Source organism: Neopelma chrysocephalum, unplaced genomic scaffold (assembly GCF_003984885.1).
Source record: "Neopelma chrysocephalum unplaced genomic scaffold, ASM398488v2 Primary Assembly neopelma1_26, whole genome shotgun sequence".
Taxonomy (NCBI): Eukaryota; Metazoa; Chordata; class Aves; order Passeriformes; family Pipridae; genus Neopelma; species Neopelma chrysocephalum.
In genome coordinates, this window is record NW_020897695.1 from 22,068,737 (window position 1) to 22,085,196 (window position 16,460).

General features: G+C 38.8%; 1 protein-coding gene across 7 annotated transcripts in view; it reads right to left on the reverse strand.

Annotated features, from left to right (window-relative positions):
- Positions 1–16,460, reverse strand: part of POU6F2 (POU class 6 homeobox 2) — a 359,056-nt gene that overhangs the window by 25,551 nt on the left and 317,045 nt on the right. For all 7 annotated transcript variants that reach the window (XM_027675880.1, XM_027675879.1, XM_027675877.1 and 4 more), the window contains one exon: positions 2,143–2,349. In XM_027675880.1, the coding sequence (XP_027531681.1) occupies positions 2,143–2,349 (207 nt within the window). The remainder of the gene's footprint in view (positions 1–2,142; positions 2,350–16,460) is intronic.

The following is a 16,460-nucleotide window of genomic DNA, read 5'->3' on the forward strand; positions in this document are numbered from 1 at the left end:
CTGTCCGTCAGCATTATTCCTAAGGGAAATCTAGCTCTCATGCCTCTTTTCTGCTGCCACTGAAATTCACGGCTAAATTTCCTCTGACTTCCTTCAGTAAAACCAGAAGAGCCAGTAGAGGGAGCACAAATACACACATTGTGGTTCCTATACAAATAATAACGTACTATTTTTTCATATAGTGTTTGCACTACTTTTTTTTTCCTCCTCCTCAATCAGTAATACCATCTTGATCAAACTCCAAGAGAATCTGATCTAAAGTAAGGAGACCATGTTATTTGATGGCCCTTTCTGCAACCCCTGGGACCTCAGGACTGTGTAACAGGGAGAGGGTGAACCCTGTGAAACTGGCATTGGCAAAACAATGTTTTCTACCTACTCAGCTGGGCAGACCAGCTTAATGGAGAACACCTTTGGCTCTTGGACATAACTAATTCTTTGAGATTGTTGATCGCTGCCAGCTGATCGTTGCACATGAGTGCAGAGGTTGGGTGAATTAGTACAATACAGCATGATATAGCTAAACAGAGCTTTCTGCCTTGCACCCCACTCAGTCAGCAAACTGCAGCTTTCAGCAGTTTGTCCCTTTATCTGAGCCCAGTGCCATGAGCTGTGCAGAAAACGGTCACGCCTCTGTCCCCTCTCTGCCCACTGACACTACTGGCAGACATTGCCTGGAAAAAAGTTGCTTTGTTGCAGGACTCAGAAGGTGAGTCCTGCAGGTGAGAATGTCTCAGGCAATAATACAGGTCTTCTATCCTCCTCTTTTCTTCTAAATTGTATGTGTTTCAAATGGGATCTCAGGATTGCTATGATTTTTGAAAGCTTCCCCCATAAAGGAGGGAAAGATCTAATCTCTTCAGGGGACTGACTCAGAAAGAAATACCCCACCCCACACCCCCCCAGAAAATCAAATGTAAACTACTGAGTTTCTTATTCCATTGTCAAGCTTTCCTGTGTGAAGAACCCAAAGCCTGCCCTCCCATCCATCCTACTTTGTTTGAAACCATATACATGCAATGATTGCAAAAGCACTCATCAGTAGTGCAAGTATGCTCCCATTAAAGAAAATAGAGTTAGATAAATGGCAAGTGCTTTGGAAAATGCCTCTGCTAGATACTACGGAGGATAAGATGGGGGAAAAAAGCATGTAACCATTTGGATGTGGAACATTTTCAAAACAAACAGAAAGTCACCTTAGAGATCCATTGGTTCTCTACTTCTAAATTTGAAAAAATCATGGCTAGGCTTCGTGAACGAAGATTTGGGAAAAAAAAATAAAATCATTGGTTTGGAGTTCGGGGTGGCCTGGGATTTCCAACAGCATACAAGAAGCTGTTACCTGTGCTTAGAGGTGTAGGCAGGACTGGCAATAAAGTACTACCAGCAACAGAGATGCTAAGATGAACATTTAAGTGAGAAACATTTTTATAAGTATCTCTTTGGTAATCACATCTGATGGATTTTCCATCCTCAATTTTGTCTCTTTCAGAGAAAAATGTGGGACTACAATTCCTTGCTCTACAGATGTAGGCAAAACTAATGAATTTGACTTTAGAATACTATAAAAAAACAACAGAAATCTTTTGGGTCAATGTGGTCACTGGAGCCATCCTTAACTCTGTGAACCACCTGCTGCCTTACACTGAGTAATAATTTCCCTAAAATACTTTCTGTCTATGCAAATATATATAATCATATCTGATTTTTCAGTGAGGAGGACTAACAAGATTTTATATTTTTCCTTTCTTTCCTTGTGTGTTCCAAATAATTTCAAGCCCCAGTCTACTAGGTGACCACTAACTAAGGTACTCAACTTCATAGGCCAGGTGGGTCTCCCCTGTCTCATAATCCTATTACACTTTCACTGCAGAAAATATCTCAGTTGGCCCTATATTGACCTTGAAAAGAAAAGAAAAAGAATAACTGGATAATTCTTGGATGTATAAGTAAATTATATAATATGACATTATTAATAACTACATATATAGTACGCAGTAATACACTAGAAATTAATTTTTGTTATTAAAAATGACAAAGAACTGAACTGGGAGTTTTTAGAGAGGCCACGAGAGTGTCCTTCACAAGTAGAAGATTTCTGTGTGTCTGTTTTGAAAATCATTCAGGCTACAGACACTTTACCTGCTGGCCTGGTTTAAGCGGCGATAGTGTTATTCCCTGGGTATTGATCACTGGGAGTATCTGGTTGCCGATGACAGTAGCGATGATTTGACCCTGGGCATTGGTCAGTAACTGTGGAGTTATTGGCTGCACCTGAAGCCCCTGAGCTCCACCTGCCGCCTGGCTGGAGGGGACTGGATTAGGCATCAATGGGATTGTTCCAATAATCTGAAAAAAACAACACAGGGAAAATGCACACTTGCCACATATACTTACCACACGTGATTACTTATATTATGCATGTTAAGTCAAACTTAGATGAAATAAACACAGAGAGACAAGTAAGGCAGGCTGAGGGTGGGAAACAACCATTTCTTCACTGGGGTGATGAGGACTTGCAAACTCATTCGTCATGTCACATATCACCTGTACGTTTTGCCACTGTCCACTGCCATCTGCAACAATCTGCTGTGGCTGAGAATATATGAAACAAATGCTGGGCCAAGCCTGGGGCCCTGCACCACAGTTTGTTCCCACCTCATATTTTAACATAGAGTGAAATAGAAGCAAATATCAGTGTTTTTGTCCTTCTTTCTACAACTCATCCGTACAATGGTACTAACTGTGTAATGCTTGTGTAATTTTCCTTGACTTACTGATACCTAGTACTCTAGATGACCACTCATTACTACCATGTGATTTCAGGAAGGAACAAAGGGATACTGGTGCCTTTCAGGACATGCCTTATTAAGATACATTCATAAAAATGCAGCCAGTTTTGGATGACAACTATGAAGTACAACACAACAGGAGGGCTGATGTTAGATAAAATATATTAAGTAACATTTCTGGGGCAACTACTTGCAGAAAGAGACACTTATGACATCTCAGACTTGAGAATACAGTGAATGTGACTGTAAAACTAATATTAGAATGAGATGTCAAACAGATGTCATAAGAAAGCTTGTCAGTCAATAAGCTGCTAGGCTGAAAAAAGTCATGCTGTTGGAAGATTCTTTTTACAAGTATTAGAGCATCTGAAACAAACTTCTGATAAAACTTGAGACTAAACCCAAACTTTTTCTTTATTTTCAAACAGCAACATATGAAGCTGGAGTCATAGGATTATTGCAATGGGAAAAGTAAAAAAAAAAGCAAAACATCTCTATTTCCTTCACCATACCTCCTCTCTCTCTATCATAGCCAGCCAGAAAACATCTACCCTATTATAAGGCTTACAGTCTTCCCTCTCCAGAAACCTTGCTTCCTCCTCTTTATCCCCAGAATCAACCATACTTTGATGGGTCCATTTTGACCCCCACTAGAATGATCCCAGTTGCCCTGTATCCCTTACCACATACATTGACTAGTATAGACCTACTTGGTGCTGAGAAAGAGAGTGGATTATGGCTGAGTTTTCCTTCTTTTTCCTCAGTGGAGATAGTAACAGGGCAGCTTTCCTCAGTCTGTCTGCTGATTCTCATTCCATTTGGGAGCTTAATCATCTTTTTAGATCTCTTTGTTTCTGATAAGTTTTGTTGAAACTGATCAGCTGTTTCAAAGCCATTAAGTAGGTATGAGAGAGGGATGGATGGAAAGAGAAAGGGAAGTATAGACAACACTAGTCACAGACTAGTTTGCTCATAAAAATAGGCGGAAGTGTTTCTAATAAAACTCAAAAGCAAGTTTGTTCCTAAAACAAATATATAAACCAAAACATATAAAATTCCTATTGATTTCAACAATTAATTTAGATTATATCAATGGAACCTGTACAATACAGTGTAAAATTTGCTGTAAAATAACTGTTTAGTGAAAACATCAGTTAGCTTTGAGGACAGACCACTAAGTTACTTTGTGCAAGTGCAAAACTAGAGAAACAACTCTGAATCTCTTGCTAAATATATAAAATGGATACAGGTGTGAACTGTGTGGTGAAGAGTACCAGAGATCTCTGAGGACCTCTGCTTATCTGAGTCACCAGAGGTGAGATACAACAACCCCAGAAAATCCATCCTCAAGAAAGCATCATGCAATGACATCCAAGAAACTCAGGCATAGCTGGAGGGGCAGGCAGCTCTCATCAGAGGATCACCCTCTTCCATTATTAGGCTAAGATATTACTTGATCAAGTGACAGGGTCCTACTGAGTGACTTCTCCTTCAGCAGTCACACCCCAATGGTGTGTCTCTAGGTTGGCTCAACTGTGAAGTACAGTGTGACAACTTAAACCAACTCCTGAAGCAAAAAGAGCGCACTTGGTTAGCTATAGTAGGTCAGGTAACAAGTGGTAGGTGCTGAAGTCATCATCAATTTACCACAATTGCCCAGTTAGAAGTTAGCATGGGAAGACTAGAGAACCATAAAGAAAAGCAGGACAGCTCTCCTGTGGGAGAACCTGATAAAATAGCAAGCCAGCTACTAAGCTGTATTGTAAGAGCTGCATATATCAGTCTGCTCAAAAAGATTGTAAAGATACCATTTAAGTTCTTCTTAATGCATTGCTAAAAGGTAGAAAGATCAATAAAGATTATTATCCCCATTTTACAGAGCATGAAAGTGAACCACGGTGGAGCATATTCAGAATTAGCTTTCTAAGCTGGAATTTCCTGTGAGTTTCTCTTTGCAGATCATAGTACTTCAATTTTATTTTTTAAGGTGTCCCTAGCTGAACAGCAGCTGTTCATGTGAGAATATGGCTGTTCACTGAGGAGAGAGGTATTTATTTACATCATTATCAGATTTCAGATTGTTTTCTAAAAATCTGACTTTCAGCATGAATGAAATATAACTGCAACATTTTGCAACACGTAAATTTCTCCCAGTTTCTGTGACCTAACATATTTATGGGCCACAAATATATACTTCCACTTTTAATATAATCTCACCAAACAAAAGGAATAATTCTTCTTAATTTTATCAGCAGAGACATAGCAAAGGCCTCCCCTTCCTTTGCCATGTCTGTAAAGGACACAACCTTGGAGTGTCATTACTCCAATGCAACTTTAACTATCAAGGTCCTAATCCCAGTAAAGCAAAAAATGCTGCGCTGGTGTTATCAGTAATAGAAATGTTTGCATTCACATTTAAAATGCATTTCTTGGACTGCAGTTGGACATTTCATAGAATGACAATGCTGAAGTGGACAGTTTGTAAGGTCAGAAGCAGAAGGCTATCTATACGTATTAACGTGTCACACACCACAGTGTACATGGCATGCTGTACATGCAGACAGCCAGAAATGGAGCAGGGAAAACACAGATGGGAAAAGTGTTCCAGAAGGGCAAAAGAACAAATGCCCTCAAGGGTGTTACTGTAGAAGTCAAGGGTAAATCCAAATGAGAAAACAGCTCTTTCACTTTCTGAAACTTACTGAGATTTCAGAAGGTTTTATTCCATTTTATACCAAACTTAGGTAAAATCTTGTCTGGTTACTCTTTATTGCATGCAGCTTTGATGTGGCTAAAATCAGATTCAGGTTTCCCCTTTCAAGTTCCCCCTTGTCCAAGTACCCTCTCCTAAATATCCTAACAGCTCATTAGTTCACATGTAAGGAGTACTGCAACTGGATCCCTTCTTCAAACCTTGTGTGACTGTCCTGATGCCGAGCCAGATGCTCCTTCCATTTAATTTTGGTATGAAATTTCACCCTGGGCCTTGCTAATCTGTCCTCTTAAATTATTGTAGAAGTTGAAGACAATTTATGGTTTTGGTACATTTAAATCTCTTAAAGAAATAAAACGTCACAGGCTTGAGTCACTGGTGTGCCACAGTAAAGACTGTTCAATTGTCAGTGATTTCCCTAGTTGGGAGGCATTGCTCCTTTCTAGGAAATGCTGCTATTTCAGATTATATTTAAGGACAATTCAGGAATAGCACGTGACAGGGACTCATCTCACAAGATACTTATAGAATCACAAAATCACAGAAAGGTTTGAGTTGGAAGGGGCCTCTTAAAGACCATCTAGTTCAACTCCCCTGACAAGGGCAGTGACATCTTCCACTAGACTTGCTTAAAGCCCCATCCAACCTGGTCTTGAACACTTCCAGGGATAAGACATCTATAACTTCTCTGAGATACAGCAGAAGTGGCTTCTTACTCTGTCAATGTTTGGCCTCAAATCCATAAACAATTCCACTTGTCAAAGATGTTCTTGAGGAAAAAAAGTCCCACCTCCCTAGAAGTCCTCATCTACAAAAATATAATTTAAATACTTTGGGGATTTTTTTACACTATGCATGTGACTTTCACAATTCCTTTTAGACATCATACAACTGAAAACAAGCACTGTTCACAGATGAGCTGCAAAACAGGTGTTGTATGCAAAACAACAATCAGACAGTTTTGAAAGTCCAAGGGTTAATTCAAGGGACCCCTTTGTCAATGCTTCTCTAAGGGAGTCAGGCACAGTAATCTGCAGAGCACTGCTGATTAAAATAAATGACACCAGGTTGTCTCTATCTGAGGTACAGGTTCTACACATAGGCACAAAATGCAGCGCAGGTGGAAATTGTACTGAGATATTTAATGTAAATTTAGACCTCAACTCTTTTACATATAAAGGGCCTGTGCTACCTGTTCTGGTAACACTGTTACCAGAATTTTGGTGGAGTCAGATTTTCTCTTCAAGTATTCAGTATGTTTCTTTCATTTTTGTTTATGGATTAATAGATACATCAATTGTATCTTGAGCTGCTTAGAGAGCAGCTTTTACAGAAAATTATTTAAGTTTTTTTATATTTCCCAATATTAACTAAATTTTACAAGTCATTTGTTTCTAACTTCAAAAGGAATTTTGGGTCTTTTTTAACATCATCTAATATTTTCCATTGATTAATCTGTTGGTGTGATTTTAGCATTCTAGGATTTCAAGATATCTGAGATCGGGTTTCTTAAATCTAACAACTTGAATTGCCAAGACAATGGAGAGGAAAAATCTCAAACCCTCAGAATATCAATAATATCTGCAAATGTTATGCCCAATGGCAGTGTAATGTCCTAGCACTGATTAACTGAAGTCTAGTCAGTATTGTACCTTTAAATGCATTTTGGCCTTGCTCAGTAAAGGTTTCTTCTTAAAAATAAATTAGAAACATATGATCTCTCAAAAATGATCCCTTAAACAAATTATCCTTAAGAAAAAGATAACAAAATAATATCCATTCTTATTCTTTCTTTATATTTAATTGTCTTTGTGTTTACTTTGCTGTAATATACAGGCTGAAACTGAGTGACTGCTCATAACTTCTTGGGATAAATGTCTAATTGCAGCACCATTTACACTGCAGATACAAAACCAGATTTTGCATAACTGCATGAAGGACTAATTGCTGATTTCCCAGTAGTGAGTCTTTTCTTGGGGCTCCTAATAAACTAATTGTGTTTTGACACTAGGTGAAGTTATTATGATACTCAAAAATGAAGCATACAACTCTTTTTTAAGTTCTTCTCCCTCTTCTCTCATCAGAAACAGGGATGATGCCTTGCTTCACTGTGTTCCTAGTACAAGTAAAACCTACGGAATATTATAAACTGTAGCCAAATGGATGGTTCACCAACTGCCTTTATTTCTGCTCTGAAAAGAGTAAGTAAAATCAAAGACCAACTACACCAGTTTGTTTCTACTGTCAACCAGGGCTGACATAAAAATAATGGTGCCATTTCATCAGAAAAAAATGTCTTCAATTATAAAAAGGAAAAGTTTTTCCAGTAGTATCATCAAAATAAACATCTCTCCAATTTGATCAATGTTACAACCCTTTAAATATTGAAGGTTAATTATTCAGTTTTGAATAATTAGAACAGAAGAACAATATAAAAAGAAAACAGAAAAACAGGGGAAATGTAAAAGAAACAGCAGAAAAACTCTTCAGCAAAATGAGACAAACCACCATAGACACAATAGGGTGTTGGTGGATGAGAAGCTGGACATGATCTGGCAACGTGTTCTTGCAGCCCAGAAGGCCAACCACATCCTGGGCTGTATCAGAAGAGATCAAGGGAAGTACTTGTTTCACTCTGCTCTCATCAAGTCCCACCTGCAGTGCTGCCTCCAAGTCTAGAGTCCTCAGCACCTGTTAGAGCAGGTCCAGAAAAGGGCCATGAATTAGGGGCTGAAGCACCTTTACTATGAAGACAGGCTGAGAGAGCTGGGGTTGTTTGGTATGGAGGAGGTTCTGAGGGGAACTTACAGCAGCCTTCCAGTACCTAAAGGGGGCTACAAGAATGCTAGAGGAGGACTTTTTACAAGTGCATGTAAGACAAGGGATCTGCAATAGGACAAGGGGTAATGGCTTCAAACTGGGGAGATTTAGATTAGAAGTTAGGAAGAAATTCTTTTCTGTGAGGATGGTGAAGCACTGGAACAGGTTGCCCAGAGAAATTGTGGATGCCCCATCCCTAGAAATGTTCAAGGCCATGTTGGACGGGGCTTTGGTCTAGTAGAAGCTGTCTCTGTCCATGGCAGGGATGTTGGAACTAGATGATCTTGAAGGTCCCTTCCAACCCAAACCATTCTATGATTCTATAACTTTCTACAGTTTTGCAAACTTCTCTCAGAAGCTGCTTCTGTTGAGAGATATGTTCCTTCTTGTATGGCATTAGTATGAGTAACTTTAAGGAGATAATCTAAGGAGAAAATGACTGAGGAAAAGGTAGAATAATGAGAATCTGCACAGGATTCTTTAGCTTCTGTGCAGCTGCCCCTTTCTTAATCACAGAGATATTTGTAAATATATACACTACCTATATAAATTATAAACACATAGGTATGCACACTTCAAAAATATAGAATTTATTATATTTATATCAAGAAACCCAGCTATTTATATGCACTGTACTGCATATATGCAATATGCTGCAAATCTACACACTGAAAAATTGGAATCATGAATACAAGCAATACAATTTGCAGACTTCTTATGAAGTAATGCTATTCCATCTCATTCTTTCAAGTAATGACAACATGATTCTTCAACTCATCCAGGATAAGACCAAGGCTGCCTGTGTCTTTCAAATTAGAAGCAGTATCAATTCATGCAAATCTTGTAAATTTCCTTTGTTGGGTTATATTTCCTGATGAGAACTCAGAAAGAATACAAAACAAGATGCGATTATGACAACAAGGCATTGAATAGTGACACTAGAAATAGGCACCTATGATACTGTACTCCTGAGTCACCACTTCATGTAAGGAATTTTAATTTTCAAGTATTGTTCATATATCATCAAACATATTGGATGGTTTATTGTTTGTAAGTATCATAATGGAACTTTAAGTCCAACATTCTGCCTGACTTTCTCAGTGCTTTATTTTTTAGAAAATAATATTTGTATACTAATATCAAACTATAAAGGAACTTTTTAGTCATCACTCTAGGAATTATGTGGTGACATTTTCCTCAAGCAAATACTATTATGTTCTGGTAGCAGGGGCATGTATACAGTTATAAAAAAGAATGCAATTTTTATCAAACACTGTGAATAACACAATATTTTCTCATTAGAAAAATCTAAAGATATATAATTATCAGATTAAAGATTAAAAATTATGTTGAGTGTCTGCTGAATTGTTCTTTCTAAACAATCTACTTTTCAGATTTAGCTTCTTTTTAAAAATAAGAATTAAATCAGGCATAAGGACCCTTAGAGGTCATAGTTCTCTGAGTTGAGCAAAGCAACTGTTGGTTTTAATTAGGTTTACTGGTCCCAAGCATTGCTGAAAATCAGCTAACAAGATTCTTATGAAAGTATTCCTTATGTAAAATTATTTGATGGACGTCTAGTATAAAATATTTTAGCAATATTTTTGTTATGACAACAGATCCACAATATGTTATGACAAAACAGCCATAACATTTCATAACATATGTCATAACATATTTGTTAAGACAAAATAGCCATGATTTCTAATAATGTTTGATGATCACAAAAAGAATTCACAAATTACTGCTTTTAGCAGTTTATTGCTTGTCTCCCAAACCACAAACAGCTTTCCTGATTGCTGTGCAGATCCTTGTAGGGTGTATACAAGCAAGCACACTTTTGTATGTGTGGTTTTAGGGTTTTTTGTACATTCTCTTAACAACAAAAAGTAATGGTATTCATTTTCTCAGGAACTGAATACAAGCAACTGGGCCAACAGCATGAATTTCTAGAATTAATTACACTGAAAATATTCTGGTAAATAGTCATTCACCCCTATTTTCTTTTCATGCGGACTGAGATTTTCATAGTTGTCTACAGAAGTTATTTGGCCTCTCTGAGGATTTCAATATCAACTAAGTATCAAGCATCTCAGAGACAAGATATCCCTGCTCTGAAATAAAATTTCTCACCCTTTTCAAGTTGTCTGTATGGGCTTCATATACAAACCCTACCATTAATTTGTATCTTTAGATTACAAACAATATAGAAGAAAGATTGTCTCTTCTAGGAAATAACATTATTTACTACTACTTCTCCTTCATAGCAGAAAGAGTGGACTTGCTTTCAGCCATATCAGAATCTAACATACTGGACACACAGCACAAGAAAATGTAGGCATCCCTAAGCTTCGCAATATGCTTCTGGTCCAGGCCTTGGGGTGTTTTTCTGCAGTCCTACCTTGAAAAGAAGACTAAACATGATAACGGAATTTTAGAGGGATTGATGTCAAATGGGATAATAGGGTTGGGTATGTGTAAACATTATGCTAAGGGTAAGGGATATAATACAGCTACATTAAAATCTACATTCACTACACACCTACTTCTAAAATCTATAAAAGTTAAAAAAAAACAAAAAAAGCTCTGAGGCATCACTGCCATGCTGAGCTACTGAAGGCTACCTTGGGAAACAAATTGCCCTTTCTCAGCAAGCCTAATTAGGCCCAGCACAATATGTGCCAATGTGATTAGGTTGCTTCCATGTGTCATGGTTTGAAAGCTCCCAAAAATCCAATTTCCAAGTCCCCAGAATTTGCCTCAGTGTAAGAGAAGTTTTCAGACAGACACAACTCAGTATGGGGGAAGGGAATTATATTAAAATTACTAACACAATAAATATTATAATACATATATACATATATAGATATACACCAATTTTAAGTATGAAAACTATAACTAAAGAAACTTAAACTAAAGAATGAATAAATACACAGCATTAATACAATTTCTACCACCCCTGGACCCTCCCACATCAGCTCAGGAGAAGTTTACAGGGCGATAGTTAAAGTCTCTCTCTCAATCGGGGTTTTGGGGGTCGGGCTGCACCCCCACCAACTGCTCGGCCTCTGTCGAGTAGCTCCTCCTGGACTGCAAGGGAACACTTGCTGCACCAGCAGCACGAGCTACAGGGAGTCAAAGTTTTTAAGTCTTCTTTCCCTGCTTCGTGAAGGTTCCTCCCAGGGGGTAAGGTTCAAAGACTCTTCCACGCTGGATTCATTCTTCCCCCCCCCCCAGCTCGCAGGATTTTTCTAGGTTTTGCTCAGTCTTTTATATACCCCAAAATTTCATGATAGTCTCTTCCCAGAAAAACCTGCTCGGTTTAGCTCTATGCCATATTCTAGGCCCGCTCTGCTCTGTGCTGTGCGTTGCTGTCGCCTCTTCTTCACAGGGGCTTACTCCGGGCCAGAGCCGGACGGCCCCGGCGTCACGGCTGCTGCTCTAGCCCGTCCTGGGCTACTCCATGGCTGCCGCAGCGTTTGCCAGCTCCTCATCACCCCTCCCCGGCAGTGAGGGAAGGCGATGAGGCCGGCTGGAAAACTCCTGGGGAGTTTCTCTCTCTCTCCAGTGCTGTGCCTGCCTGCCGGGGGCCCAGCTCCAGCCCCGGCTGGCCGCTCGGGGCTGTGCCACCGCCCCCGCTGGCAGTAGGGGGGGTGGGGGGGGAACGGCGAAAAGCTCCCACAGCGCTGGCTGGGCCAGGACAGCGGGGGGCCAGGGGCTCTCCCAAACTCGGGGGGGACTCGCCTTGGCACTTACATGGCTGCTCGATTTTCCAACTACGCCAACAGCTTCCTCCGGCTGTTGTAATATGCTGATTTCACAGGGGTGAAACACAGCTCCGATTGGTCCCACATCGGAAACTCACCTGGGACCAACTACTTCCAGCCCCCCCGGGGGGGGCGCTCAAACCACGACACCATGCTATGGCGTCATTATCAGCTTGTTTGGAACTAGCTTTGCTGCTTGGTGTTGTATTGCACTGTACTGGCCCACTACAGAGGTGCTATCTAGAGGTCAGGAGCCAGAATGAGGCAGGTTTTAGTAACTGCTCTTTGATCCTGTGGTTTTAAAATAAGAGCTGCTATTGAGACATAACCTTGCATAGATATGAACAAGGTAGTGTCCTCTACTGCCACAACAGTTCTCACTGAAATAATGTGGGTTTAATTTTTCAGATTTTAATGTTACTCTTCTTAAAAAGGGATGTGGTACACTACTGCCAACGTCTGCATCTGGGTGAGCAGGAGTATTTCTGGTGCTCTACTTTTATTTCTTTCTCTTGATTGCTCCTTTCAACTTGTTCTGCATAGACAAGTAGCTCAAATAAGGAGACGACATTCTCTTAACTGCCTTCAGTAGGTAGTCACTGTTGTCACTTCTTCATCTTGTGATGCCATTCCTAAGAAAGCTATTCTACCAGAAGTATTATAGTCTTGCAAATGTATCTTAAATTTGGCATCCTCAAATAGTTATTTTCTTTTTCATTTTCATTGATGAAATTTCCTGAGGAAACAGAGGTGTATTTTGGAAAAAAGACTTTGAAGGCCTAACGATGATGTTTTATTCTATTGGTAACTTGTCTGTTTAGAATACCAATGGATGTTTTCTTAGATACCTCTCCGTGAAAAACTGGACTGAAACCACTAACCATCAAATAATCTTCCGATGCAATCTTTAGGACCAGAGGTCTTTAATTAGATTACAGGTCAAGGAATTTCTAGGCCATCAATATATTCTTGAATAATCTACTCTCATCTTCACCAAATATCTCAGTAATTTTTAAGGGTGAAATTAGTTAGGTATTCATTCAATCATTTCAGATTTAGCCAAAATTCATTACAAGAAGGCCAGTAAATATTGCAATCAATCAGTAGCAATGATACTCAGCATTGTTATTATACAACCATATTTCTCCAAATGCTTTTATAAATCTTGAGCTTGCTGCACAGATGCGATGCCTACAAATGATACAGTAGTTGTCTGTCAACCCATAACTTCAACATAGCACCTGTACAACTAGACATTCTTCTAAATATAAAGTCATGCCCTACTTCAGATGACGTCTACAAATTTAGATGACCTAGACTTTAGTTAAATAAAATATGTAACTGCTGGCCTTCTTAATTAAGAGTTGTAACTTTTAATGTGATAGTCTGCAAAAGTTCAGGGCAAGGCTGAGACGAATAACTGTGCAAACCTGGGCAGTAGTATACAAATGTACTACTGAAACATTTTCAGTTTTGCAGGGCATGCATTTCTTCAACAAGCAATTTTCAGACTACTAAAAACAACCCACAACACTTATCACAGTATGACTATGGTGGAACAAACCATCCTGGATTATCTCCCTACCATGGATATCACTATGGAAACCAATATTCCAGCCTGTAAAGTGGAATTTTGTTATAATGCTGCACAATTACATGGGCATTGAGGAAAAGAGGGAAAAATTCCTTTCAGTGAAAGAGACTGGGAAAATTTAGATACGTCACACACAAATTCTTGAATGAAAAATGATCCTGACTCCAAGTTTCTAGATCTGAATATCTAGGAAAAAAAGTCCTTCCTGAGATTAAATATAACTTTTTTTTGTCACACATTCATGAGAGATTCTCTTACTCCTTTCAGTACCAATGCCTCCTTGAAAATTTACCAACCAAATATAAACCAGATCTTAGTCCTTCACACCTTGCGAAAGTTGTTTTGGCTGCTGGTTCAGCATGCTGCTCTGCCAACCAGCTCACCTCTGGAAAGTTTCTAAAATTCCAGGCCTCCATTTAATCATCTGTAATATGTTTGTATAAATACTATTTACTTCCCTGCCTTAAGTAATTTTTGTAAGGCTACCTAAGATTTATGAAGAAGAGATACTGTATAAAGGTAGAGTTTTTTTATGTCAAAGATGGCTATCTCACTGAAAATACCCTCGGTTTTGTTCGTCAATATTAGTAGGGGACGGTATGCTTCACTGCTTGAAAGCACAATGGCTACAGTATCCCACGTTATCAAATGCATCATTAATCCATTTCACCTGAGCTAACAGACAGAAGGGAAAGAAAGGTGTGATGCTCACATCTTATAGCTTGACTTAAATTTCCACTCTGGACACCACCTGATACAAAACATGGTTATAAGGTCTGTAATACAGATACTTAGTATATGTGATAGTATCTGCTACAAATGACTAGTCCTAACATCTCCCTCAGGACAAAATATTCTCCTGATGCAATAGCACTTAACTCAGGAGGTAGCTTCCTGTGGGTCTGTAGACGAATATCCAGCATTCGGTCACTGCTCCATTTCCATTAGCCAAAAGACATTTGTTTGTGGTGGATTATACAGAGATGTGAGTCTCAGGCCAAATAATTAATTTTTGTACATTCGAGATGTTCCTACTGAAACAAATGCTAAAAAAATTACAGTTAAATATAACTAAATAATTCTCAAATTTAGGGAAGACATAGAAAGAGACTGTCTTTATGAACCTGTGAGTAGAATATGCAGCTTAATTACCAGTTTCATTCAGGCCTAATCTGTAAGTCTACCTAAGAAAGACTTAAATAATTATGATTTTCTTTATAAGCAGTAGTGTCCCTGAGGTAATCCCATCTCCAGCACCTACATTGTTACTGTACTGAAGCAACATGCTCCTGATACAGACAGGCATATTGAAATTTCTTTATGTATTTGGATATGAATTGAAACTATGTCATGTTTCTCTTCTGCTGGCAGCAGAGTCCCAGATCCTTGAGGCCAGTTCTGTGGAAGGTAGAGGATCACAGACAGTTTGTACATTTTCTATCTTTGCATGTTACCTCTGTATCAGTCCGAAAAAATTTCAGCTGTGACCTGCAGAGGACCAAAGGTGACGGGCTCCTTTACTTTCTTGGCTCTAGAGGAAGGGGATGCTATATTGTGTAAAATTCTTACATTTCCTCCTGGTTAAGATGACTGAAGACTGTGATGCACTCTATCAAGGCTTTCACGTGGGATACTACTGCTGCACTTTTTGATAATTTTTACTGGGAAGACAGGTTCCTGAGGGAAGAACAAAGGGGGTGCTACTTTAACTTCATCAGTACTGAAATGCTCCCAATACAAAAAGAAAATACATTACCATCATTTTAAATACTGTGTAGAATGTTTAAAATCATGGCCAAAAGCTGGGGAAAAAATGCAGTAATAGTCCTAGAACAGACCCTTATGTTTACAATTTATTTTAAATATTTCTCTAGAGCTACTGTTTTGTGAAAGTTCCTCTTGCACAGCTGTGACAGCTGAGTTGTCACCAGACTTCAATGAATTGCACTGCATAACGATCTTTACCAAGTTCAGAGGACATCATTCACAGTTACAGTTACAACTCTCTTATTATCCCACATGTTCCTGCACAGGAACATTCAGAGCACTTCCACAGCTCGGCTTTGCCAGTCCACTCTTAGAGTCATAGAATCATGTTGTTTGGAAAAGACCTTAGAGATAATCAGATCCAACCATAAACCTAACACTGCCAAGTCTACCAGCCTAATGATGGTAAGTTCAACAGATTCATCCTCACTCTCCTGCTATGTAATGCCTTAATGTGGGAAAGATGCAAATGAAGGAAGAAGGCTCCTTGTAAAGTGATGTACTATACTCAGTGCCTTAAAGAAGCAGAGAATCTAACTACAAATATCTTTAGTATATGAAAGTGTAAAATTACTTGTAAGACCATCAGATATTGCTTCCTTCATTCAGGCTTTGTCTTCATTTAAGTAGTTTCCTTGATAAAAATTCAAGGAGCAATATTAGTTAATAGGACTAAAAATGGTGGAATCTTCTATAAGAAGAACCAAGCTGATGTGAAAGGGGGGAAAAAACAACCATAAAATGAAATTTAGCTTTAAAGATTTTAAAGATTACAAGTGTTCTTGTAATACATTTTTCAAAAAAACAATGTAGTCTCAGTAATATGAAACCTCTGTAAAGCATTCCTTACTAAATCTTGGAGCAATAGTGGAGAAGATTCCCTGGTGTATGTGGATTACAGAGAAGAGTGAAAAGATGAGTGAAATGTAAATTCAGTATAATTCACATATGGAACATTTTAATTGTGGGTAATAGCAGATTTTCAAATTTATAAGTCAGGGAATTGT